The sequence below is a fragment of the Cyprinus carpio genome, chromosome A19 (assembly GCF_018340385.1).
Source record: "Cyprinus carpio isolate SPL01 chromosome A19, ASM1834038v1, whole genome shotgun sequence".
Classification (NCBI taxonomy): domain Eukaryota; kingdom Metazoa; phylum Chordata; class Actinopteri; order Cypriniformes; family Cyprinidae; genus Cyprinus; species Cyprinus carpio.
The window spans coordinates 20,946,002-20,972,120 of record NC_056590.1 but is presented as its reverse complement, the minus strand read 5'-3'; the positions used below and the strand labels follow the sequence as shown (position 1 = coordinate 20,972,120).

At 37.5% G+C, this 26,119-nt stretch overlaps 1 protein-coding gene across 4 annotated transcripts in view; it reads right to left on the bottom strand.

Moving 5' to 3' along the window:
- vps50 (VPS50 EARP/GARPII complex subunit) overlaps nt 1-26,119 on the bottom strand; it is a 124,548-nt gene that overhangs the window by 81,141 nt on the left and 17,288 nt on the right. For all 4 annotated transcript variants that reach the window (XM_042776966.1, XM_042776964.1, XM_042776965.1 and 1 more), the window contains exons 5-9: nt 23,617-23,670; nt 10,355-10,425; nt 9,187-9,304; nt 9,029-9,064; nt 8,604-8,686 (exon numbers count right to left, since the gene is read on the bottom strand). In XM_042776966.1, the coding sequence (XP_042632900.1) occupies nt 8,604-8,686; nt 9,029-9,064; nt 9,187-9,304; nt 10,355-10,425; nt 23,617-23,670 (362 nt within the window). The remainder of the gene's footprint in view (nt 1-8,603; nt 8,687-9,028; nt 9,065-9,186; nt 9,305-10,354; nt 10,426-23,616; nt 23,671-26,119) is intronic.

Genomic DNA, 26,119 nt, shown 5'->3' with positions numbered 1-26,119 from the left:
ATTATTATTATTATTTAAAATAAAGTTTTTCTATTTTAATATACATTAAAATCTAATTTATTCCTGTGATGCAAAGCTGAATTTTCAGCATCATTACTCCAGTCTTTAGTGTCACATGATCCTTCAAAAATCATTCTAATATGCTGATTTATTATCAGTGCTGGAAACTGTTTTTGCTGCTTAATATTTTTTTAGAACCTGTGATACTTTTTGAATAAAAAGTTAAAAAGAAGAGCATTTATTTAAAATAGAAATCTTTTCCAACAATACACATTACAGTTCAAAAGTTTGGGGTCAGTAAATTTTTATTCTTTCTTTTTTGAAAGAAATTAAAACTTTTATTCAGCGAGGATGTGTTAAATTGTTATGAAGTGATAGCAAAGATTTATATTGTTAGAAAAGATTTATATTTTAAATAAATGCTGTTCTTTTTCATTTTTTATTCATCAAACAATCCTGAAAAAAGTATCGCAGTTTCTAAAAAAATATTTGGCAGCACAACTGTTGCCAACATTTATAATTCTATTAATAAATCAGCATATTAGAATGATTTCTTAAGGACCATGTGACACTTTATACTGGAGTAATGGCTGATGTAAATTAAGCTTTGCATCACAGAAATAAATTATATTTTAAAGGATTTTAAAAAAGAAACCATTATTTTATATTGTAATCACATTTGCACAGGTGTGCCTTAGGCTGGCCACAATAAAAGGCTACTCTAAAATGTGCAGTTGTACTGTATTGAGGGGTCTGGTGGGGGTCCGAAAACCAGTCAGTATCTGGTGTGACCACCATTTGCCTCACGCAGTGCAACACATCTCCTTCACAAAGAGTTGATCAGGTTGTTGATTGTTGCCTGTGGAATGTTGGTCCACTCCTCTTTAATGGCTGTGTGAAGTTGCTGGATATTGGCAGGAACTGGAACACGCTGTCGTATACGCCGATCCGGAGCATCCCAAACATGCTCAATGGGTGACATGTCCGGTGAGTATGCTGGCCATGCAAGAACTGGGATGCTTTCAGCTTCCAGGAATTGTGTACAGATCCTTGCAACATGGGGCCGTGCATTATCATGCTGCAACATGAGGTGATGGTCGTGGATGAATGGCACAACAATGGGCCTCAGGATCTCGTCATGGTATCTCTGTGCATTCAAAATGCCATCAATAAAATGCACCGGTGTTCGTTGTCCATAACATATGCCTGCCCATACCATAACCCCACCGCCACCATGGGCCACTCGATCCACAACATTGACATCATCAAACCGCTCAGCCATATGATGCCATACATGCTATCTGCCATCTGCCCTGTACAGTGAAAACCGGGATTCATCCGTGAAGAGAACACCTCTCCAAAGTGCCAGACGCCATCGAATGTGAGCATTTGCCCACTGCAGTCGTTTAAGGTTGTTGGATGTTGTCAGGTAGTGGAACACATGTTGGGGTTGGGGATTGCAAAGTGCTTCCCTGAGACGGTTTCTGTCAGTTTGTGCAGAAATTCTTTGGTTATGCAAACTGATTGTTGCAACAAAAAACTGTCCGGTAGGCTGGTCTCAGACTATCTTGGAGGTGAAGATGCTGGATGTGGAGGTCCTGGGCTGGTGTGGTTACACGTGGTCTGCGGTTGTGAGGCCAGTTGGATGCCAACTGCACGCTCCCTCAAAACTTGCGACATCTGTGGCATTGTGCTGTGTTATAAAACTGCACATTTTAGAGTGGCCTTTTATTGTGGCCAGCCTAAGGTACACCTGTGCAATAATCATACTGTCTAATCAGCATCTTGATATGCCACACCTGTGAGGTGGATGGATTATCTCGGCAAAGGAGAAGTGCTCACTAACACAGATTTAGACAGATTTGTGAACAATATTTGAGAGAAATAGGCCTTTTGTGTACATAAAAGTCTTAAATCTTTGAGTTCAGCTCATAAAAAATGGGGACAAAAACAAAAGTGTTGCGTTCATAATTTTGTTCAGTGTATATATATTATATTATATTAACTTTAAATGATTTTATTTTATTTATTATACATTTTAAGACTTTTTTCATGAAATGACCAATCTAAGAAATTTAGAATATGGAATTTGCAACCAAATGTTTATGTTTGTAGGGCCTAAAAATGCATGATCAAAAAACTCAGTTAAGTTAAAAATGTCAAACTAAAAAAATCAACACAAAAAGTAAGCTTGTGCATTATATAATAATATCGCTCACAGAAGAGAACCCTCAATCTGACAGTAAATGTTGTATACAGTGGATTTGTTACAAAAGTGCTGCTGTGATGGCAGTATTAGCAGTGCTTTAAATGGAATGGGACAGTAGGATCTCTAAATTTATCCCTATAAAGCACTGCCAGTAAAAATACTAAAGCTTAAAAAAAAAATTGAGTAAAAAATCTGACCCATCTGACCCCAAAAAAGCAACACTTAGGGTTACTATGAGGAACCAGCTGAGACTTGGAGCAACATGATACTAGCAGCAACTTTGCCGGTGGCCATGGATAATCATGATCTGACAACTAAGAACAACTGTAATTTATTTCACAAGCTAACTCAGCTTGACATGAGGGATTGCCTGGCCCCTGTAGGCCAGTGTTTTTGAAAGATTAGACGGAATGCATAAAACTTTAATTAAACTGCTTCTTCCTTTTCCCGATTTTTCCCTTTTTTCTTCTCTTCGAAGGCACTGGATGCAGAAAGAAGTGTTCCAGAAAACTGTTCCAATAAATGCTCTAATTTTGCCACAATGCATGACTCTTCGCATGAGGAACCCCCACATATACCATCGCCCAGCTGGTGTGCAAAAACAGGAGGTGTTACAATATGCAACGTTCTATTTATATTGCTGTAAAAACAAAAAACGGCAGGAGAGGATGTGACCTTTTCGTGAAAAGCTGATGCCGTTAGACAAAAGATTTTGAGTGCTGGTGTCCTGAATGAGCTCTTGCAAAGGCTGATGGGAGAATGCAGAACTCCTTTAGTCTGCCTCAATCCATCACAGTGGGCTCTGACTCAGTGTGGGTCCCCCTTTTCCTTCAGGGCCCTTAGAGGAAACCCAGCATTACGTTGAGCTGATCAATTACTTCCGACTCGCAGCTCGTCACCACTGTGCCTCTCTGGGCCTCGCCGTTTCCTTCGGGAAGGCCACGCAAAATCACATTTTAATGAGCTTTCACGATAGGATCCGTTGCACAATAAAAACATTTCCATTCAAACAATCTCTTATCATTATCATGCCATTAGGCATGAAATCGCAGAGAGGAAAGACCAAGATCCCCCCCCCCATTTCAGTTTCAGAACATAAATCCTTTGCTAATAGCATGGGGCCAGTGGGTGTTAGATGTGATTAAATTAAAGGATGTCGCTGGATTTTTAAAAGTGTTTTCAAAAGCTGAGTGTGCTAGGCTGTAAAACCACACCGCTGGGCACTTTTGCGGCTCATGTCTCTCTCCAATTAACTCTGCTTTCTTGCACCTGAGTGAGCAGACAACTGAAGTATCTGGCAGAATAAGTGTTGATATATAGTCCTTATCTAGCTGCAGGAAAAGCAACTGCTTGAACAAGTCTTGAAGATGTCCTCAAAATCCAAAACAGGATTATCTGTGAAAAGGAGTTTTTAAGCTGAAGCAACATTCCTTCATGTTGCAACAGCACATAGTTCATGCCAAGAAAGCAACTGATGGACATCTGCTTTGACTTTACAGCTGTCATATCACAAGAAACCAAATTTCCCTTGATCTTCTGAGATAAGTATCTGACATAGGAACAAATTAGGTAACCATCAGAACTTGAAACTTCCCATTCAAAAAAAAAGTGACTTGTTCTGATCTTCTGTAACTGTCAAATGTTATACAGATGAATATAATATACATCAGTACATGTAGAATGTCAAGCAGACCATCAGAACTTGAACCAGGCTTTGCAAAAAAGATTGCTGCTTAATGATACAGTAATTAATAACTACACTGAACGCCACATCAAACCTGGGCATTTCACAAAAGGAAAACAGCATTCAGTTCTAGAACTATGATAAAGTATAGAAAATAGTTATGTTTTGGTGGCAGATTTAAAACAAAATTAATTAAAAGAAACACATTATACACTACTGTTCAAGTCTAATCTCTAATACTTACAAAGGCTGCATTTATTTAGTCAAAAATATAGTAAAAAGGGTAATATTTCAAAATATTATTATTATTTTTTAAATTCTATATTTTTTAAATATATATTTTAACATTTGAAAAGCATTTTTTAGCAGCTATTTTGAGAATTCATTCTAATATGTGGATTTGGTGATCAAGAAACATTTCTTCCCATCAATTCAATGCTGAAAACAGTCGCGCTGCTTAATATTTTTGTGAAACGCTCAATAAACAGCATTTAAAAAATCTATATAGATACTTTGTAATTAAAAAAATCTTTAAAGGTGCTTTCAATTACATTAATAAAATTATTAATTAAAATAAACATTTAAAATATGAGACACCTTTAAATTTTCTACTCTCAAAATTCAACTGAGAGTGATACGTGTATATTTTCAAAAAACGTAGAAAAACATGTTTTCAATATTTGAAGGTCAGTTAACAGGCACTTTGACAAGCACACCAACAGCAATCCAGCTTTTGACAGTCTCCCCACAGACACTGCATGTCATTTTGCAACTGCTTGCATTCACAAATCTGTGGGTATGCTTCTTTATGGCATCCCTGTCAATTCTCATTCTCTGTAGATCTGTTAAAACGTTTGCACTTAAAAAAAAGAGAGACACAGACCTGAAATCTGAGTATAATAAAATCTTAGAATTTCAATCTCAAAGGCAAGAAATAAAGTTTTACTTTAAAGTAGGAAATAACCAAGTGACATTTCACTCCGTGATTTTTCGTAGACTCCCTAAACTCAGACATGGAGTAGGTCCCTTATGAAACTTCCGTGCTCAGATTCAAGCAGCATTCTCCCACAGTGACATCAATACCTACCCGCACTAACGCCTCAAAGCTTAGAATCTCAATGCATCCAATTATACATCTTATCACTCTTCCCTGCAGGGATCGAAATGAGCAAACCACAGTGCTATCACTATAAAAAATCGTGAGATTCCATCAAACATGCTTTTATTAAATAGGGTTGTGGCTCTTGAATAGTACTCCACTCTCCTGAAAGAGTGCGCTGAATTGTAAAACAGGTGGATGAATTTGCAGTCAAAAGGAATGTTTTAGTGGTTCAACTGGCAGTGGCTCAATCCAGATGCACACAGCTTTATTAAAGTCAAAGGACATAACCTGCACCAAAGTTCAAGAGGAGAGATGATCATTTGTAGTTGAATCCTGACCAAAGACCTGAAGAGCGCTGTCAGATTCATACCATTTTGGGCACAAAACAAACAAATGAAAAAAAAAAAGTTATTGCATCTACCATACTGACCAAACGGGCCATTTGAAACTTACAGGTAAGGAAATGGTCTCAAACTGTCCTTTTAAATGATCTAAAACTAGTGCTGCATCTATAAATTCTATCTGCATCCCAGCTCACGATGCTAAGCAGATGTTTGTAAATTAGGGAGAAAATTACAGCCCTTCATTCTCACACTTCTGTCCAAATTTCAAGAACCCTTCAACCTGACTTGTGAGTAATGCAGAGGCTGACGTCACACTTCCCGCAGACAGCCGTTTTCACCTACCTCACTGCTTGTTGGAGACTAACTGCCTAAAAATAAACAATAAAAAAAAACATATGGCAAGGTGGAAAAACAACATGACAAAACGCATGGCTGATACATCCTGAAAAATATATCACTGCCAGAGTGTTAAAACCCCAGTACGCCAAGCTAAAAATGCCTTTGATAGTCACTGGGTATCAGAGTAAAGCAGAAACATATGAGAGCACATTATGCATCATTACATAAACAAGTAAATGAGGAGGGAGAGCAAGTGGCCAATCAGCTCTATATTGTCTCTGGCTCACATATATCACAGCTATGCTTTTATCAAGACAGCCTGGCTTCCAAAATGTTCCTACTGCAGGTCTTATTACTTCTGCTGCAGAAACGACACTGCCTTATGGAGTGTGGTCTGTCTGTCCATCTATCTGTCTGCCTGTCTTATCTATCTGTATCTATCCAATCTCACTCCTAATAAATGTAACGGGCCAGAGTGTAAGATTCGACAGTGAAAATGGGACCGGTTCCTTTTTTTAAATTACAGCTCTTTCATTGCAGGCTGTTGTGGCTGTGCATCTTTCTGGGTACAACAACTGAAAACCACAAACAAGGGCAGGGTCCAAAAATAGCACTTGCCAATGGCTTAATGGGAGTAAACATTGAGAGAAACTGAATTCATGGCTACTAATGAAAAAATATCATTTTTCAAAAAAAAGATCATTTTTACAGCCAACAGGACTAAACTATCCAAACTGACCTCAGTACCTCAATAGCTGGTCAGACTATTTGAAAAAGAGAGAGCTTTTAAACAGAAGGAAATCACATTGGGTGGGTTTCCATGCACTTGCATGGATATCAATGTGTGCAGAGCAGACTGGAGGCTGATTAAACAATCCTGTGCCAGATTAAACAAAGCAGCAATGCAGAGTCACAAAAAGAGAGGGAGAGCTAAAGACTGATGAACAATTGCTAGCATCCTTTACACAAGTGACACTGACTGCATCTTTTCTGTCTGTTAAACCACATCCTAATGAGATAAAGACATTCCATTAGTGTGGGTCGTGACATATCAATCACTGGTCAGCAAACAGGTACATTTGTTCCTCACCATCATACTCACTGATGAAACTTCACAGCTTCAGAACACTATCCTTCAACACAGACTGCAGACTTTTTTACACCAGAATGAGAACATCTTGTATAATAAAAGTGATGCAATGTCATTAGGAGACAGCGTGACTATTAATTCATATTGCTATTTTTAGAACATACAATAATTTATGTTTCCAAAGAGTTGAAGTGAAAAGACTTTGTCAGAAGAAAAAAAACTCAAAGAGTGTAAGAGTGGGTGTTACAATTTGCTGGAAAAGTACCTTTCTTTATTGACAGCCATTCAGATGTGGCATGCAAAAAAAAAAAAAAAATCATAAAGTTTTTTAATGCTTTGGGTACGATTTTCACAAGTGTTTTTCAACAATTGTTGTTCATAATTGACTACAAAAGTTTTTTCATGGCACCTAATAGGTTTTACATCTACACATACCCTTAATTTCACGTAATTTAAGTAATGCCTTTTATAATGCCCATCCAAGAGGCCCATTAGAGACACGAAAGAGGTGGGCATGCACCCTGTCAAATAAAGAGTCATGTGACCTATCAAAGCAGTGGGAATCAGAGGGAGGCAGCCAGAGAGCAGGGAACTGCAGTATCAAATAAAGTCTGAGACATCATTATACAGTATGCCATGTGATAAACAGTGGCCTTACCTTGGCAGTGGCTGTCAAATTAAATGTAACTCAGCAAATCTGAAAAGGTTAACTATACTGTAGTATAAATTCAGTTACAGTATACTGAACATGAACAACATTTTTTTCCGATGGCTAAATCTGTAGGCTATGCAGTACAACAATAACAGAAAACGGCATTACTGTATACATTAGTGCAGTATGGACAGTGCTGACTCTTTTATGCTGTCAGAATTTGCATAAAATCTCATGGAAAGTTCACTGATTTTGATAACACACTGGATAGATATAAAAGAAATTTGCATGTTTTGAAAAAGTTATAGGACACAGCATTAAAGGGATACTCCACCCCAAAATGAAAATTTTGTCATTAATCACTTAAATTCATGTCGTTCCAAACCCGTAAAAGCTTTGTTCGACTTCGGAACAGTCTCCTCTGTGTCTCTCCATATCACCGTATGCTGCATATGCTCTTCTGTATCATCCGCGCCACAAGGATGCACTGTTTCTATGTGTATTCAGCTTTGATTTGAAAGAAAACACCACATCCTTGTGGCGCGGCTGATACAGAAGAGGCACAGAGGAGACTGTTGACAGAGGAATTGTTGAATAAAGACGTTATTTTTGTTTTCTTCGCTTATAAAAAGTGTTCCCGTCTCTTCATATAACCCAGATTGCATGTCTAATGGCAGATGGAGTATTCTGACGACAACTTTCAAACCTTTTATGAACCTTGACACTGTTATTTACTTGTCAGTCTATGGGACAGTCACAGGCCTCCCGGTTTTCATACAAAATATATCTTAAATTGTGTTCTGAAGACGAACAAAGCTTTTACGGGTTTTGAACAACATGGGGGTAAGTGATTAATGTCAAATTGTCATTTTGAGGTGGAGTATCCCTTTAATAAACCTGTTTATTAAGACTTTTTTGCAAGCAACACCTGAATGGCTGTCAACAAAAAAAAGATCCTATATGGATATGGACTGAATACAACCCTACAGAGACTGTTTTAAATGAATGGCTATGTTACAAATGTAATCAGTTTGTGAAAAGAGTACTAAAACGATTTAAAAATGCAATTCAGAAATTCAAATAAATTCCATCATATTTACATATGCACATGCTTGTCATATAGTGATTAGTGAACTTCAGGATCTGGATCGCTCACCAATCCAGTCATTGGTTTTCCACCCACCTTATACAGTTGTAGTGTTTGAAAGTGCTGGCAGCCTTCTGGCATTCTAAACAAAGCTGGATGGCGCCTGGATAGTCCTCCTCCTGTAAAATTAAACACTCCATTTTACCTGAATATCTGTTGACATTTTTTTTTTACAGGGCTAAACTAGAACAACTATAAGCTAACAGTTTAGTGAGTATGTTAGACTTCTATCATTACCCTCACAATGACTGAGCAATCTCATATTACATATGAAATTTATATTTCGAAGACATAAACATACTAAACACCACAATTAGTGAGTGTGAGAAACAATCTAAGTCCAAAGCATCTTCATCCAGCTAATACATGTTCAGTTGTTTGCAAGTTCTCTTTTGGATATATTTGAAATATGGGGTGTATGTGTGTACTGTACATTTGGACAGATTTCTGTGCCAGCTTACCTCCAGCATTTCACTCAGTCGAACATCAGTTCTTTGCTGCAAAAAAAAGCAAAAAGAAGAAGGACATAGTGTCTGTGAAACTAGGCAGAAGGAAATTAACGTTCACAGAGGACATAAACTCCCTGTTTAGCTGTTAAAAATGTTGATGAAGTGATTACCAGAGTCTTTATGGTCCTCAAAGACTTCAACAATCCTGTCAACAGCTGTCGTCGTCTCTGATTGGCTAACAGCCCCAGACTGGCTTCAGTGAAGCCTTCTTTAGCAGAATGAAGCTGCCTGAAAGCAGAATTACAGCATTTGTGCCTATTCTACTGCTCACCGAAACTTTAAGCAATAGTTGGCCTAAGAATGAAAACATTTCCTAATTTCTGCATGTGGTTCTAAACCGGTTTGACTTTTCCTTTCAATGAATACAAAAACAAAGAATTACAATATGTGGGGATTGAAGCATCAAAAGGACAAAAACATTAGAATATTACTATAAGTAGTCCATACAACTTGTGTGCCATATTCTAATTCTTCTGAAGTCACAAGATAGCTTTTTGAGAGAAACATAAGAAAAATGTAAGCTGTTATTCACAGAAAACCTCTACATTATCTCTGCAGTACAGTATTCTCCCATAGAAAACTGTGGCAGCAGTAAACTCTTTCTTCATATTTCTGTCAATCAGATATCAGTTATAACTGTCAATCAGAACTAATTGTATTATAGTATATCATAAACATTATTACCAAGAGTAAACATAACATTTTAGTATTGTATATTACAACATAAAAATGTTAGTAATGAGTTCTAAAAGCATTAAATATCTTTAGCGTAAATATTGCATTGTCCTGCTGTGGGACACTTCCTAATTTTGTGCTTAATTTTCTCTCGACTTCCACACACTGCGATCATGCATTTGTAGTTCTTGAGAGTACATGAGGGAAGTGAAGAGGTTAAAATTCATGAAGAAATGATGAATTTGATTCTTTCATATCTGAAGGATTTGTTCTGATTGATCTAGTTCACAACTTCAACTCGCTGATAAAACTGAAATGAATGATGCATGTCTGTTTCTCAAACAAAGCTAACGTGTGACTCCAGAAGCCTTGGAACATAGTTGCACGAGTCGGTCGGACCGTTTTTTTTGATACTTTTATGCACTTTTGTTTTCTTTCTGAAACATGAAAACTTCTGTCCGAATTTAAGTCAATTTTCTCTTTTTTGGCCCTACTGAATAAAACAAGTAAGTTTTAAACAACATTTGGGTGAAAAATGATAACACAGCTTTCATTTATTAGCTGTACTATTCCTTTAAACCTGATTTTCAAAAGCTCTCTGACCTTCGTGCATTAGTGCAGATGACTGCAGCAAGCTGTAAGTTGGTCTGTAGAGAAGTCACTCTCTCGAGCTCCTACAACACAACAATGATTTTCAAGTTTTATGACAGAGTTTATCCAAAACATTAGGCAAACACTACTTTGGTATCCTTTGAAGTAGACAAGACAAATGAGACAATGGCTATGACCTTCCTTCCATATAGCAGGATATTACTTCTCACGGATAACTGCGATTCTAACCTCTATGCTTAATGGGTTCAGACCAGAGATGTTCTCTTCTATTAGGCTATTTTTTTTTTCAAGCCCGTTATGAACAATGAAGATAATGGTGACAAGGTTTTTAGTATAGGAATGAGAAAAGCAGCACAATGAGAAAAAACATGCTCCCTAAGCCCACACCGACATGAGCTAACAGACAGTTGCAAGGTTAGTCTCATGCAAGGGCCCCCCTTCACAGCATTCTCGGTTTTAAAGAGCACAGCTGTCACAGCCTGAGGTGAGCTCACACTGAGTGACCCAGTCATTCGACGCACATTAGGTCGGGCCAAAAAAGAGCCAGCCTTCAGCACCGAAACATCATCCCAGTGTCACGTTAAAGACAATTATTTGGCTAAAGAATATGAGGTGGAAAAATTTATTCCACAGAGAAAGCAGCAGAAACAGTGGCTCCTTATGCAAAGCATCACAAGGAGAACCGTTCATTCTTCAGAAGGCTATCAAATACCCCAGAAGAATCCTGGAAGGCTTCTGGGAGATGAACAGACTGTATTGAGCTTTAAATTGGGTGCCCGGAGAACATCCTGCAGACTAAAGTACCATATAATAGATGACAACATAAACCGGAATAAAACAAAAAGTGTAGTGTTTGATTTTTTGTGCCGTTTAGTATACTGACAAACACATGGAAGGCGTGAGGAAACACAGGCTGGTCGTTTAGCCAGGCATCTGTGTGATTTATTCACAGAGATTTAGCGGAATCTCTGTCTCTGTGAGATGGAGAGCTTTTGAAGTGCCCTTGGAGTTGCCCTCGCTAGAGCAGGAAGCTGAACCCAGCCATAGCTTCGCTGAGTCATACAGTCCTTAAGGAACTGAATTGAATTAAGGGATCCAGTGGGCTTCGGAGATCAAACAAGAGTGACTCACTGCCTCCACATACACACCGCAGCCAAACATGGTTGTCACTGTCCTGTTCTGAGAACTAAATCCCATTCTGTACACAAAAATGTGTTCAGTCAAAACACATTCTATAATTAAATTCCCTCACAAATAGAATTAAATATAACCAAGACCAGTAGCGTGTTTAGGCCCCACGCAATTTTTAGGGGGGCCCCCGCAGAACCCGATTTCTACCAAAGGGAGCCCCCAGGGACCGCTTGCTTAGAGCCCCCAAAACTCTAAACATGCCCCTGACCAAGACATATAACTGCCAATTTCAATCCCTGCTATTTTGGAAGTAATTCATGCTCTGCAAAAGACCATCTTAACTCTCTCCCCACCAGCAGAATTTTTGATCATTTTCACAAAAGTTTAATGGCACCCAGAATATTTTCTTGTATGAATATCTGAACATGCAATATGTTCAAACAAAGAACCAGGGCTCTAGACTAACTTTTTTGCACTGGTTACACTGGTGCGCCTAAAAAAAAGTTAGGTGCACCCAAATTTTCAACCGCATCGCATTTAACACCGCAGTTTTACAAGTTCACTTTTTTTTTTTTTATCACTGTCCTTATATGCAATATTGACTTGTAAATGATTAACTAACAGTCTGGTCAACAAAGTTCTTTATTTGAAGCACAATTCCACAAGAAAGGTAGCTTACTGAAAAAGTGTTGGTGCTTAAAGTGCTTCACTGAGCTGAAAATTAAATTTAAAACATCTCAAGATAAATTAAATAAAAAGAAAATCTAAATTAAGTGTTTTAAGGGCTTCAAACTGAACATCTCATGGCTCGATGTCTTATGGACTATCCTCCACTGCAGTCACATGCCCCTCGGATGGCAAACTCCTGTAGTTTGGCCTTCTTGATCTTTGGCCTTGGCTAAACCAGCTGGCCACACTCTCTCTAGCAGCAAAATCTTCCAGACTTGGCCCTCTTCTACACGGATTCTTATCAAATCTTCCACTGTGCCTGAATGAAGGGATGCTCTAGTGTCTGATTTGAACAGCTAAACAGTCCCTAAATGTATACTACTGTCAGTTTTGTATGTAATAGCAAACTGATTATATTTCGTTTCATTTTTGTATTAAGTTAATTTAGAAAAATGGTTTGAGCATTTTTTGTTTGTTAAATATAAGTTTTTTTTTGTTTTTTTTTAAGTAATGACTAAGGGTAACGCGTTAGATACAGTGCCTATGTTTGATCAATTTAGCCTTCTCAAATCATCACGACTCGCCTAAAATAAAATCTATAGATATAAAACAGTTCAAGCATATAACAATGTTTAAACGCTAGACCCAGATAAATGTGTGCTATATCCAATAGTTTGTGCGGAGACGCTTCAGGACATGGAGACGCCAGTGTGATCACTTGCATTTTTTTCAGTAGATACGCCGTCATTTTTGCACATAAGAGTAATAGATCATTCGTAACTGCAAAGGGTCTTTTATTTTTGTGCACTCACATTATCAACAAACTGTTATGCTTTTATGAAATAAAGAAAACAAACACGATGTGCTTTCTGCGTCTCGTCTTTAACAGGAGTACAAAAATGAACCGAAACTCAGTGAAAACATGCCTCACAGACATGATAAATATATCTACAGAAAGCTTTAAATGATTACTTAATGAAATAAAACAAATCGAAAGAAAAACTATTTCATTATAATCATAATCCGTATAGATGCACTTCTCTCTAAAGGCGCGTCTAATGAGATGGCGTCTAATGAGATGGCGAGTCAGGATCAGCAACTTCATCCTTGCGACACAGACTCAGAAAACACTTCTTTATTAGTAAATAATTCAAATATCTCCTTACTATTTCCCCCTGTCACATTTGTGGTAATTACTTTTGCCGGTGCTTTGCGGCAAGCCTGAGCCTATTGCGTGCATTTGAACAGGGAACTCTTCAGCTGTGCTGCTGCTGGTGGGACAATAAACACTGTCGAGCCGCTCTTGACAGTCTCTGTAGCACGGTCTTGTGTTGTTTCCACCAGCGCGCCAATTTTTTTTTCATCACTAATTGATGGATGTCTAAAATATAAAAGTAAGGAGAAGTCTAAAACAGGCGGGGGGCATGGCCCGCGTCTGAACTATGACATGAAAATTATCCCGAAGGCCAGCTTGAGGGTTGTAAAAAAGTCAGGGTCCATCGGGCTCGGGCTGAAATGCAGGGCTCTAGTGTCTGTTGTTGAACCACAGGGAGACTTTCAAAGTCGCGGAGACTTTTTTTTTTTTCTTCCCTTGAACGGCTGGTCGCACCGATGTGACCTCTAATTTTTTTTAGTCGCACCATTGAGAAATTAGGTCGCACTCTAGAGCCCTGAGAACAGAGCCTCTGCTTAAAAAAAAAGTTTTATTCCAACTTCATGCAATCTTTTTTTTTTTTTTTTTACCCCTTAACTGTCACTCACATTTTTAAATATAGACTTGTAAAGTGCACGATCCAAACTTAAATTTTTATGATTCATGAACGAAAACATTTTGTAACATGATATTGATGTACCATTTTCATGGTAATGCAATTTCTGATTTTAAAAATTGGTTTCAAAGGATGAATTTTAAGATTCTAAGTTTTCAGGTGATATACGTAATTTCTGATTATTTCTATAGTGTGATAGAGAAAAATGCAACGAAAATGATGTAGATTATTGAGGGTGCACTCTTGTCATAAATTAAATTATTACTTTTCCTATATAATTTTTAACAAAAAACATTGGTAAAATATCTGTTTAGGAGTCATAGACCTTTCCAACGATATATAGTTTGTCATGATTAGATCAGGATTTAATTGCAATATAGTGAAGTAATCAACACTTGAATGAGGGTGAGTTTCATTTAAAAAAAGCAACATTTTGAACAAAAAGCTGAGAAAATCAGATTCAGGAACAGATTCAGAACGATGATCAAAACACAGATAGAATGGATCACTTCAATCAAAACATTCAGAGCATGCACGGTCCTAACCACTTCCTGGATCCTCATTTCATTCAGTAACATTAAGCAGTTTTGATTTATGTGCTGTTTAATGCTTGATGATCGCGTTATTAGGGGCCAAGCACCGAAGGTGCGTAGGCACCTATTGAAATCGTTGGCGTTATTATTATTAGGGGCCAAGCACCGAAGGTGCGTAGGCACCTATTGTATCCGTTGGCGTTATTATTCTTCTTCTTCTTCTTCTTCTTCTTCTTCTTCTTCTTCTTCTTCTTCCGCCGCAAGTCTATGGCAGCCCATAGAACCGATTGCGGGAAAGTTGTATAATTTGGCACACTGATAGAGGACAGTCCCAGCCTTAACTATAGCAAATTTGAAGTCTCTAACTCCAACTCTCTAGCGCCACCACTTGTCCAAATTTCAATATTTGTATGCTAATAACTTTTGAACCGTAAGCCACAAAATGAAAATTCTTTTTTCCTCGGAATCCTTGGCTCAGTCCAAGTCGAATGAACCCCGAAATTCAAAAATCGCAAGGTTTAGTTTTTTCGCTATTTTCAATTGTTTGAAAAACCTACTTTTACGAACTCGTCCTAGACGGTTAGTCCGATTTTTCACGAAAATTGGTCAGATCATCTTCAGATGATGCCGGCAAAAATTTATGGAATTCAAGTTGATTCGTCCAACCGTTCTCAAATACCACGCGAAAAAATTCTACGAAAAGCACGCAAAAATGCTTGTGAGGCTATAACTCCGCAACGGTTTGGCGTATTGAGACCAAACTTGGTGTGTATTATAACAAGCATGACCTGAGACTACCTGCAGTGTTTCGACGACGCAGCGCCACCTAGTGGTTAGGAGATATGAAAAATGCATATTTTTGCTTATAACTTCTGAATGGTTTGGCCAAAAATAATAAAACTGGTCTCATTAGATTCGGTGGGTCATGTCGAGTCGAAGGATATCCAATTTTCCCGTGTCGGCCATTTCAGGTGTCGGCCATTTTGAATTATGTTTCAAAATGCTATATTTTTTTAACGCATTATCGTATCGTTATGAAAATAATTACAAAAATGGTTGGCTCCATGCCCTGATGCTACTCAAAAAGTTTGGTGGCAGCGCCACCTTGTGGTCAAAAGTTATAATGAAATATCATAAAAATGCTAATAACTTTTGAAAAAATTAAACTATTAAAATGAAAATGGTCTCCCTATATTCTTTGGGTCCTGCTGAGAACATCGATACCAATTATGCCAAAATTGGCAATACTTCCTGTCCGCCATTTTGATTCATGTTGAAAACCTACTTTTTCGAACTCCTCCTAGACCGTTAGTCTGATTTTCACCAAATTTGACTCGGATCATCTTCAGAGTGTGCTGACAAAAAGTTATGGATTTCGTCTTGATATACAAAACGGTTTTCGTTTAGCGCATCAACAATTTTGTTCGTAAGATGCCAAAATACATCTGAGGCTGTATCTCTGCAAGGCTTTGACATATTTGCACCAAACTTTGTATGTGCCATTGTCACCTCACACTGACTATGCCACATCAATTTGGTAACGCGCCACCTATTGGTCAAGAGTAATAAACCATTCATTAACCATTAATAATTAAATTTATAAAAATGCTAATAACTTTTTATTGCATTAGCCTATTGCAATGAAACTGGTCTCAAAATATTCCTTGGCTTATTCCGACAACATAGATACCAAATATGCCAGGGTACGCTGAACTTCCTGTCCGCCATTTTGATTTATGTTGAAAACCTACTTTTTCGAACTCCTCATCAACCGTTTGTCCGATTTTCACCAAAATTGAATCACATTATCTTCAGACATTGCTGACAAAATGTTATGGATTTTGTATCGATAGACAAAACCGTTTTCGCATACCACAGCGACAAATTTCAGGCATGATGCCAAAATGACACTTCAGCCTGTATCTCTTCAAAGCTTTGACATAATAACAACAAACTTTGTGTGTGACATTGTCACCTCAAACCTCACACACCAAAACTATTTGATTACAGCGCCACCTGTTGGTCAAAAGTGATAAACCATTTAATGATATTACTAGTGGTTGTATTTTTGTTTTTTCAGCCATTTCAATTACAGTCATCCTAAAATTGCTTCTATTACTCATTTCTGCAGTTGGTCTGATGCTTCATGCCATGCTTAGCTCTTCAATTTGCCTCTGGAGTGCTTGGCCCCGTAATTGCTGCTTGCAGCTATATTTCTTCTTCTTCTTCTTCCGCCGCAAGTCTATGGCAGCCCATAGAACCGATTGCGGAAAAGTTGTATAATTTGGCACACTGATAGAGGACAGTCCCAGCATTAACTATAGCAAATTTGAAGTCTCTAACTCCAACTCTCTAGCGCCACCACTTGTCCAAATTTCAATATTTTGTCTGCTAATAACTTTTGAACCGTAAGCCACAAAATCAAAATTCTTTTTTCCTCTGAATCCTTGGCTCAGGCCAAGTCGAAAGAACCCCAAAATTCAAAAATCGCAAGGTTTAGTTTTTTCGCTATTTTTAATTGTTCGAAAAACCTACTTTTACGAACTCATCCTAGACGGTTAGTCCGATTTTCAAGAAAATTGGCTCAGATCATCTTCAGATGATGCCGGCAAAAAGTTATGGAATTCAAGTTGATTTGTCCAACCGTTCTCGAATACCACGCGAACAAATTCTACGAAAATCACGCAAAAATGCTTGTGAGGCTATAACTCCGCAACGGTTTGGCGTATTGAGACCAAACTTGGTGTGTGTTATAACAAGCATGACCTGAGACGTCCTGCAGTGTTTCGATGCAGCGCCACCTAGTGGTCAGGAGATATGAAAAATGCATATTTTTGCTTATAACTTCTGAATGGTTTTGCCAAAAATCACAAAACTGGTCTATTTGTATTCGGTGCATCATGCTGAGTCGAATGATGTCCAATTTTCCCGTGTCAGCCATTTTAGGTGTCGGCCATTTTGAATTATGTTTCAAAATGCTGTATTTTTTGAACGCATTATCGTATCATTACGAAAATAATTACAAAAATGTTTGGCTCCATGCCCTGAAGGTACTCAAAAAGATTGGGGGCAGCGCCACCTTGTGGTCAAAAGTTGTAATGAAATATCTAAAAAATGCTAATAACTTTTGAATAAATTAGACTATTGAAATGAAAGTGGTCTCTCTATATTCTGTGGGTCATGCCGAGAACATCGATACCAATTATGCCAAATTTGGCCATACTTCCTGTCCGCCATTTTGATTAAAGTTGAAAACCTACTTTTTCGAACTCCTCCTAGACCGTAAGTCCGATTTTCACCAAATTTGGTTCGGATCATCTTCAGACAAGCCTGACAAAAAGTTATGGAATTCGTGTTGATATACGAAACGGTTTTCGTTTAGCGCATCAACGAATTTGTTTGTAAGATGCCAAAATACATCTGAGGCTGTATCTTGGCAAAGCTTTGACATATTTGTACCAAACTTTGTATGTGCCATTTTCACCTCAGACTGACCATGCCACATCAATTTGGTAACAGCGCCACCTATTGGTCAAGAGTAATAAATGATTAATTAACCATTAATAATTACATTTATAAAAATGCTAATAACTTTTTATTGCATTAGCCTATTGCAATGAAACTGGTCTCAAAATATTCCTTGGCTTATGCCGACAACATAGATACCAAATATGTCAGAGTACGCTGAACTTCCTGTCCGCCATTTTGATTTATGTTGAAAACCTACTTTTCCGAACTCCTCATCAACCGTTGGTCCGATTTTCACCAAAATTGAATCACATTATCTTCAGACTGTGCTGACAAAATGTTATGGATTTTGTATCGATAGACAAAACCGTTTTCGCATACTACAGCGACGAATTTCAGGCATGATGCCAAAATGACCTTCAGCCTGTATCTCTGCAATGCTTTGGCATACTGACACCAAACTTTGTGTGTGCCATTGTCACCTCACACAGAACACACCAAAATGATTTGATTACAGCGCCACCTGTTGGTCAAAAGTGATAAGCCATTTAATCATAATACTAGTGCTTGTATTTATTTTTCCGCCATTTCAATTACAATCATCCTAAAATGGCTTCAGTTACTCCTTTCTGCATTTGGTCTGATGCTCCATGCCATGCTTAACTCCTCAATTTGCCTCTGGAGTGCTTGGCCCCGTAATTGCTGCTTGCAGCTATATTTTTACATATGCATCTGCTTACATAAGCAATCGCTTGTTTCTCCTGCTTCTTAGTTTTTGATCCAGACATTCAAAACTCTTTCAGAAGATGTGTACCATACACGAGTGAAAACAAGGAAAGCCTGAAAATTCCTTCAATGGTGGGGAAACGTTATCTTATTAAGTGACGTGACATGACATTCAGCCAAGTATGGTGACCCATACTCAGAATTCTTGCTCTGCATTTAACCCATCCTAAGTGCACACACACAGAGCAGTGAACACACACACACACTGTGAACACACACCCGGAGCAGTGGGCAGCCATTTTATGCTGCGGCGCCCGGGGAGCAGTTGGGGGTTTCGATGCCTTGCTCAAGGGCACCTAAGTCATGGTATTGAAGGTGGAGAGAGAACTGTACATGCACTCCCCCCACCCACAATTCCTGCCGGCCCGAGACTCGAACTCACAACCCTTCGATTGGGAGTCCGACTCTCTAACCATTAGGCCACGACTTCCCTTAATGATAGAAAATTCTGTCAATGGCAGGGAAGGAGTTAATCAGTATATTGTTTTCCCAGAATTACACAAGCAATATCAACTTCATTTATCTTGTTTATTTTTATTTTGTTTATTTTAATCGGAATCCAGGCGATTCGTGAGGATGAAAGATTTCCCATGCAGATTTCACAACGAGTTTAAGTTGGTCACGCTAATTCACTGCACTGACCAACAGAAAGCTGCTTGGTCTGAAAGTATTCAGCATGAGTTGTGCTTCATACAGCGCTTTTAGACAGGGTAGCACCATGTTTTCGACAGGAATGAAAACGAGGCTGTGAAGGAAGTTCAGTGTGTTCACTGGATTGTACTGTTCTTAAACAACATGGCAGTTGTTCAGCTGACTAAACATCTTCCCAAACAGACTTTCAGAAAACACAAACTTGACAAAGGAAGTTTTGAAAAGTGTGAGTTTTGAAAACTACATGTGATCTAGGACCTAGCACATCCCATTGTAAAGACTGTAAAGGGCTTGTCATAAAAAAGGATGACATTTATAATGATAACTATAACATTACATTTTTAATAACTGCCCTTATTTTTATGAGAATTGAGAAGTCCACACCACAGCTATAAAATCAACAGACAGAGGAACAATTTTGTTAGAATCACTTCCAGAATGTTTTTTTCCCCAGGTGATGAATAAAAAAAAAAAGCATTAGAATCCAATCAGAATCCACCTGACTTTAAAGAGCTTAAACATTTAAAGTAAAACTTACAATAAACAGAACATTGGTTTCTATGCTAATATAGTTGTCGTGGTTATTATTTAATCATTCTTGGTTGTGAACGCGCCTTAAACCTTAGGCCTCATTTTCATCCACATACAATAAAATAAAATAAGGCATCTATCCTTAGTTACGGCCTATACAGAGGTTTCATTTCAGTCAGGACAGTGCCTTAAAAGGTGACATGTAAGCTGCCTATGTATGCTGTACACAGCAAAGCTTTGGAAAAGAGTCCAAGTGATGTGATATACTTCCTCTCATTAACTATTTGTGTGATAGGCACAAGAAAATGTATCACAAGATATCTAAAAGCATGGGCATCCTATAATACAGCTCAAAAGCATGGCTGAAATCCCATTATATTTCTGAAAGACCGGGGACAAATGCAGGCTACTAAGGTGTAAAATAGCTTGTGGCAAAACACCAGCAGATTTAAAAGCTCTTCAAATGGAGGAACACAAATAAGCACATTTTTCTCTAGTTTTGGTGAATTTTTCTATCCTTTTGGCAAACACTTCTTAAGAGTTAATGTCCGTTGTTAAAGACAGCAAGGGTTTTAAATAGGCCTATCAAAATTAACGCGTTAATAACGATTTAACGCAAATTCATTTTAACGACACTAATTTTATTAACGCAGCATGCATTTTCTGTTTGACCCGTGGCCTAGCCCGTAGTCTTAGAAATGGATGGAGATGCTGAGTGTTGCCAACTTAGCTACTTTTTTTAGACCTCTTTAGCAACCTTTTTTTTATCCAAAAAGCACCTATCGACCAATCTTAAGGGTTTGCCCAAGCCTTATTTAGTTTCTGAGACTCGCTGGTACTGCCGTGCGAGCGTGAGGTCTCTCTTTCCCGCTGCACACACTCTCTGCGTCTGATCTGTTCCGCGAGCGGCTGAGAGGAGCAGCGCTCTTAGTTAAAACAGATATTATGTTGCTTCTCTAATTTTACATGCAAGTATAACCGAAATCACAGCACAGCTATTGTCTTTATCTTATGTGTAGCCTATTTGATTTTATCAGACGACGGCTCAAATATAAATCAGGATTTTCATGCAGATTAACATCTTAGAAGGGAGAAATGGTTATGTACTCTTAATAGTCAGCATTTCAGTCTCTATTTCATATTCATTTGGTTGTCTGACAACAAAAACAATAAAATATATCAATGAAAACAGCTTTATTGAGAATATAGCTGCATCAAAATACAGTATGTGGGCAATGAGATGCAAACAAATGTAATAATAATTATTGCATTTGTAAATGCATATGCAAATGCATGTTCAGAAGAAGTGAGCTGCCCTGTCATGTGAAAATGTAAACAGGTTTGTGTAAGTAAATTGCTCAGTGCAAAGAAAGAGAAGTAATGGGAACCTGGTATTTCTATGTTTTTTTTTTTCACGTGTCTAATAGATATGTTCTCTGAAAAACATCTATGGTCTTTGAAACATGTCTAGTCTTCATGCTCTGTTAACTATGGTTTCATTAATAATAAACATATATTGCATAAAGCATCCATATTTGTCCATGCCCATATTGATTACAGTATTAAAAACTTGAAAAGTATTCATTTAAGGTACATTTAGAACAGATAAAAATGTGCGATTAAGTTGCGATTAATCACGAGTTAACTCATGATAATTGAGTGATTAATTGTGATTAATCGCGGTTAAATATTTTAATCGGATGACAGCCCTAGTTTAAAAATAGCACTATTTATTCATATGTGCGTTGGTGACTCATTAACTCGTAGTTTTTGACCACACTCTCAGAAATAAAGGTACAAAAGCTGTCACTGGGGCGGTACTTTTTTTAAAAGGTACATGTTTGTACCTATTAGGTTCTAATATGCTCACTTTAAGTACTAATATGTACCTTTAAGGTACCAAAATAAACCCTTTAGGTACAAACATGTACCTTCTGTAAAGGTACCGCCCCAGTGACAGCTTTTGTACCTTTATTTCTGAGAATGTATGTATGACTGGGTTTTCAGAAGCGTTCTCTTACCAGGATTACAAGGCTGGTCTAAAATTAAAATTCAAAACATCAACTTCAGCTAAAAGGAATTAGTTCAGTGATGTGAATGTATTTTATTCAACATGCATTCTCAACATTGATTAAAAACATCTGAGAAGGCATGAAATATGTTATTGTCCTACTCAATGACTAATCCAAGAAGAATATCTAATGCTTTTTGTGTTGACTTACAATGAGTCAAGGGCAATTTGCTGTGACATGACTGTAACAGTAATCTCTAAATGTTTTCTGTTCTGCTGTCCATTACAAAGACTGAGATTGAGGTCAGAAGATGAATATCTTCATTCCATTTTTGGAGGAAGACGTGTGCTATGTCAAACATGTAGTAGAAATTTGAAGTCAATTTGGCTCTCTTATGTTAAAATTAAACAAGACATTTTCAAGACAAAAACTGACTGTTGCATCCATCAATGAACATGATGCATCATTCAATCACTGAGGCTTCATCAAGAGCGAGGGAATCTAACACACCAAACACTTCCATCCACACATCGAGTGTGAGGTGAAAATCCTGGCACATTTCAGCCTATAAATATCTATAAGAGAAATTTCAAAGTGATCCAAAGTGATCCACTTTCAAATGGATTCACAGAGATTTTTAAGGATGTGAGAAAAATAAGACCAGAGGCAAGAGGACACAGAGCATTGGCTCAGACTTCTACTTCCACTTTGATCCCACATTGCATGGAAATATTCATTTGAGATAAAAATGACACGGTATCTTCAGCGTCATCTGCAAAACACACTGCACAAATCTTATTTGAACAAATACATATTTAGAGAGTTTAACGGTTTAATCACCAAGGTAACTAGGATACGGTTAGAGTCGTCATGAAAGAGTCAAGGTTATGATGAGGCACTTACAGTGGAATTAAATCTGGACCATTTTTGGAGGATTTAAAAGCAGAAATAAGAAATTAATAATTTTATAAAAGCACTTACATTAATTCTTCTGTTAAAACTTGCATATTATGTGAGTCGTTTTATCAGGGTTTCTGCAGTTTAGGTAACTTTAAGACTTAAGGCCTTGTTAAACCCAAGTAAAGAAAATGTAAGGAATAAATTAAAGGTAACAATACATCAATATGTTTTAAATGGCTAGGGAGCAGACATTGAGCTGTATTTCTAACACTTTTAAGTTTGTAAAACAGGTCTTTTCATTACGTCTTAGTTAATTTTTTCCCAAAAACTGCTTAAAGTTTAAACAGCTCTGCTCACAATCCATAGAGTAAGGAGAATCAAAGATCAAAATGGCCTTAACTCAAAAGGAAAAAATGTTTGTAAACCCCACTGACATATATTTGTTCTTGTTTTAAACAAACTCACTTAATTTTGTTCAAATTCTCAGAAAACAAGACTTTTGCATTTTAATTTAACAATGTTTAGATTTTTGTACTGGAAATCAAAAAAGAAATAATGAGGAAGATATAATTTTTTGCAGTGCATGCAACATTTAATGCCATGACTTTATGAATATAAGACTTTTTGCTCTGATTTAGGATGTTTTAAGGCTTTCGTTTGTGGAAGGGGCAAAAGCGTATCATAAATACTGTAAATCTCTAATTGTTTCCCTGACCTTGATGAAAAAGGAACAAGCTGGCAGTCATATGTTGACTGAATTTATCCTGCAGACCCAATTTTCCCAGATGTGACAGACTGCTTACCTTAACATAGGAAGGCTGTTTCTCCAAAATGAGGTCTGCCACTCTTTTAGATACCTGTAAGATGAGAACACAAGCTAAAGGTTAACATCTGTTCAACCTGTCCAAGCTTTACAAGACTACATAATCTGTTTGTGCATTTAACACCTCTTTTTAATCATTTGCGGCATTAGCGGAGGCTTTAAAAGTAGTAAAAAAACAACAACAACAAAACATTTGAGACCTTTAATTGAATTGAAGTCTATTTTAGGCTTTTCATGTCTTCCACACCTGCAACAATGACTCTGTAACAAAATAATAAATGTTTTATTTGGGCACTCAAACATTCAGCGGGTAATAATGGCTCCACGTAAGGTCAAGCCATAAATATAAAGCATACTGTGGCACGCTTCGATCGATATGTGCGTCACATGTTGGGGCTGTCAGGAACAAGAGGGCAGGATGGCTGTGAAGTGTTGGAGTGTTGGTGAGATCTGAACAGATGGTAGACTCAGCTGAGCAGTGGTGTATGTTAGCAGATCTCAACGTGCGAAAAGCTGAGACAGACTGGCAGGAGAGCTCTGGGTAGTGTGTGTGTGTGTGTGTGTGTGTGTGTGTGTGTGTGTGTGTGTGCGCATGTGTGATAAAGACAACTGAAAGAAACATTTTCACGAGCACCTCAACTTGCTCTTACATATGCATCAGCTCTTGGCTCTTAAAGGAATAGTGCCCCAAAAATTACAATTCTGTCATCATTTACTCACCCTCATGTTCTAAACCTGCATTATATTCATAAAAGAAAATATATAAGAATGAAAGTTGTTACTTGAAATAAAATGTTAACTGAAATAAAATATATAATAAAAGTTATAATAAATGCTTTTTCACTTTAGTTCAACCCATAACCTGTAGCACTTTAGTTTAGTTAGTGTGTAATGTTGCTGTTCAAGCATAAAAAATCTGCAAGGTTACAAAGTTCACAATCCACTCAAAAAATTAGATATTCTCTTTAACAGAAAACACTGTTCATGACCGATGACAAACGGCTCGTTCGGACTACAGTGCAGTTCTTCCAGATATTGTGACGTTACAATGTCACTCATTTCAATAATTACCGCCCAAGGAAAACGCAAATAAAGGGGACGAGGCCTGGATGAGCTGCGCTATAGAGACCATGCACTATTTAAAAACACACACACACTCTGAAACATCCTGTAAAATCTGCGCTTGCAAAAAGGTTCTGAACAATCCTCTTGTTCTTGAACATTCTCAGAGTCTGAATCAGGGCTCAATTGGTATGGCACAATTGTAGCCATTGTTAATATTTACAGCTGAGCAGATGAAACTTGTGGTGATGATAAATGGGCGTGTCATTTCTTGAACATTTTCTATATGGGGCCAGCTAACCAATCAGGGCACATTTCATATTTCGTAAGGAGGGGTTTCATCAAAACAGGAGCTAAACAGGTCATTGGAGAGGCCGGGAAGAGAAGTGCTGCAATAATATAAAAAAATATATATATGAAAAATAATGCATTTTGGAACAATCAAGTATGAAAACCTATTTTAGTGCACTTCAAAAACTAAATCAAGACTTGACTTAAAAAGACATATATATTAAAAAATAATACAAAATTACACAAATATACAAATAAATGAAAAACTTTCACTAAAATTAAAATGAAAGTAGAAAATATAAAAAGAAAATCAAATATAAAAAATATAATAGTATCTCAATTATACTAAAATAACACTGACACAGGTTTAAGAGTGAGTGAATAACAGAATTGTCATTCTTGGGTGAACGAACCATTTAAGCCACATTTTTCTAACCCATTATTAAAATCACAAGCTGTAAAAAACCAAAAGATACAATGTTATTAACCCCAAGCAAACCTGCAATTTACCTATGGAATGAGTAAAGGCATTCTGACATTGTGCTAAAATGACCAAAGAAGACCTCATGATTTTTACATCTGTGATTTTCACAAAGCTCACTGCTCCACCTATTGGTCATTCATTTTTGTAAAAGCCCCCACAGGACGGATCAATACCAGAATGAGAAAACAAGCTGTGAGGGGCCTTCCGGTGTGCTATTTCCAAAAACTAAAAGACTTTAAAAACAGGTGGCCAACACACTCTGTCTGACTTGGATAGGCCGAACACGATGGCAACCAGGCAAAGCTGTCTGTCAGCGAGGCACAAGACTCTCTGTATGCCTTCTCACAGCCAACTGTGAGTGATTCCTGCATGGGTAATAACTCTAATTAGAAATCTATTAACCAGTGCTTGCACCAGAGCAGTAAACAGCCTGTAATTTTCTCTACCGCTGGTTCTACAAATCTATAATACAGCAGGGAGGACCTGCATTCAAATTCAGACTAACTTATTAGCAATTCCACCTTATTTTTCAATTTGACAATTTTTCTTTAGGACACAAGCAAATATTACTTAATTAGTCAAATTCATCATTAATATTGTTCATTTTAGCTAATGACTACAAGCAAAGTCTTTAATTCATCTAATC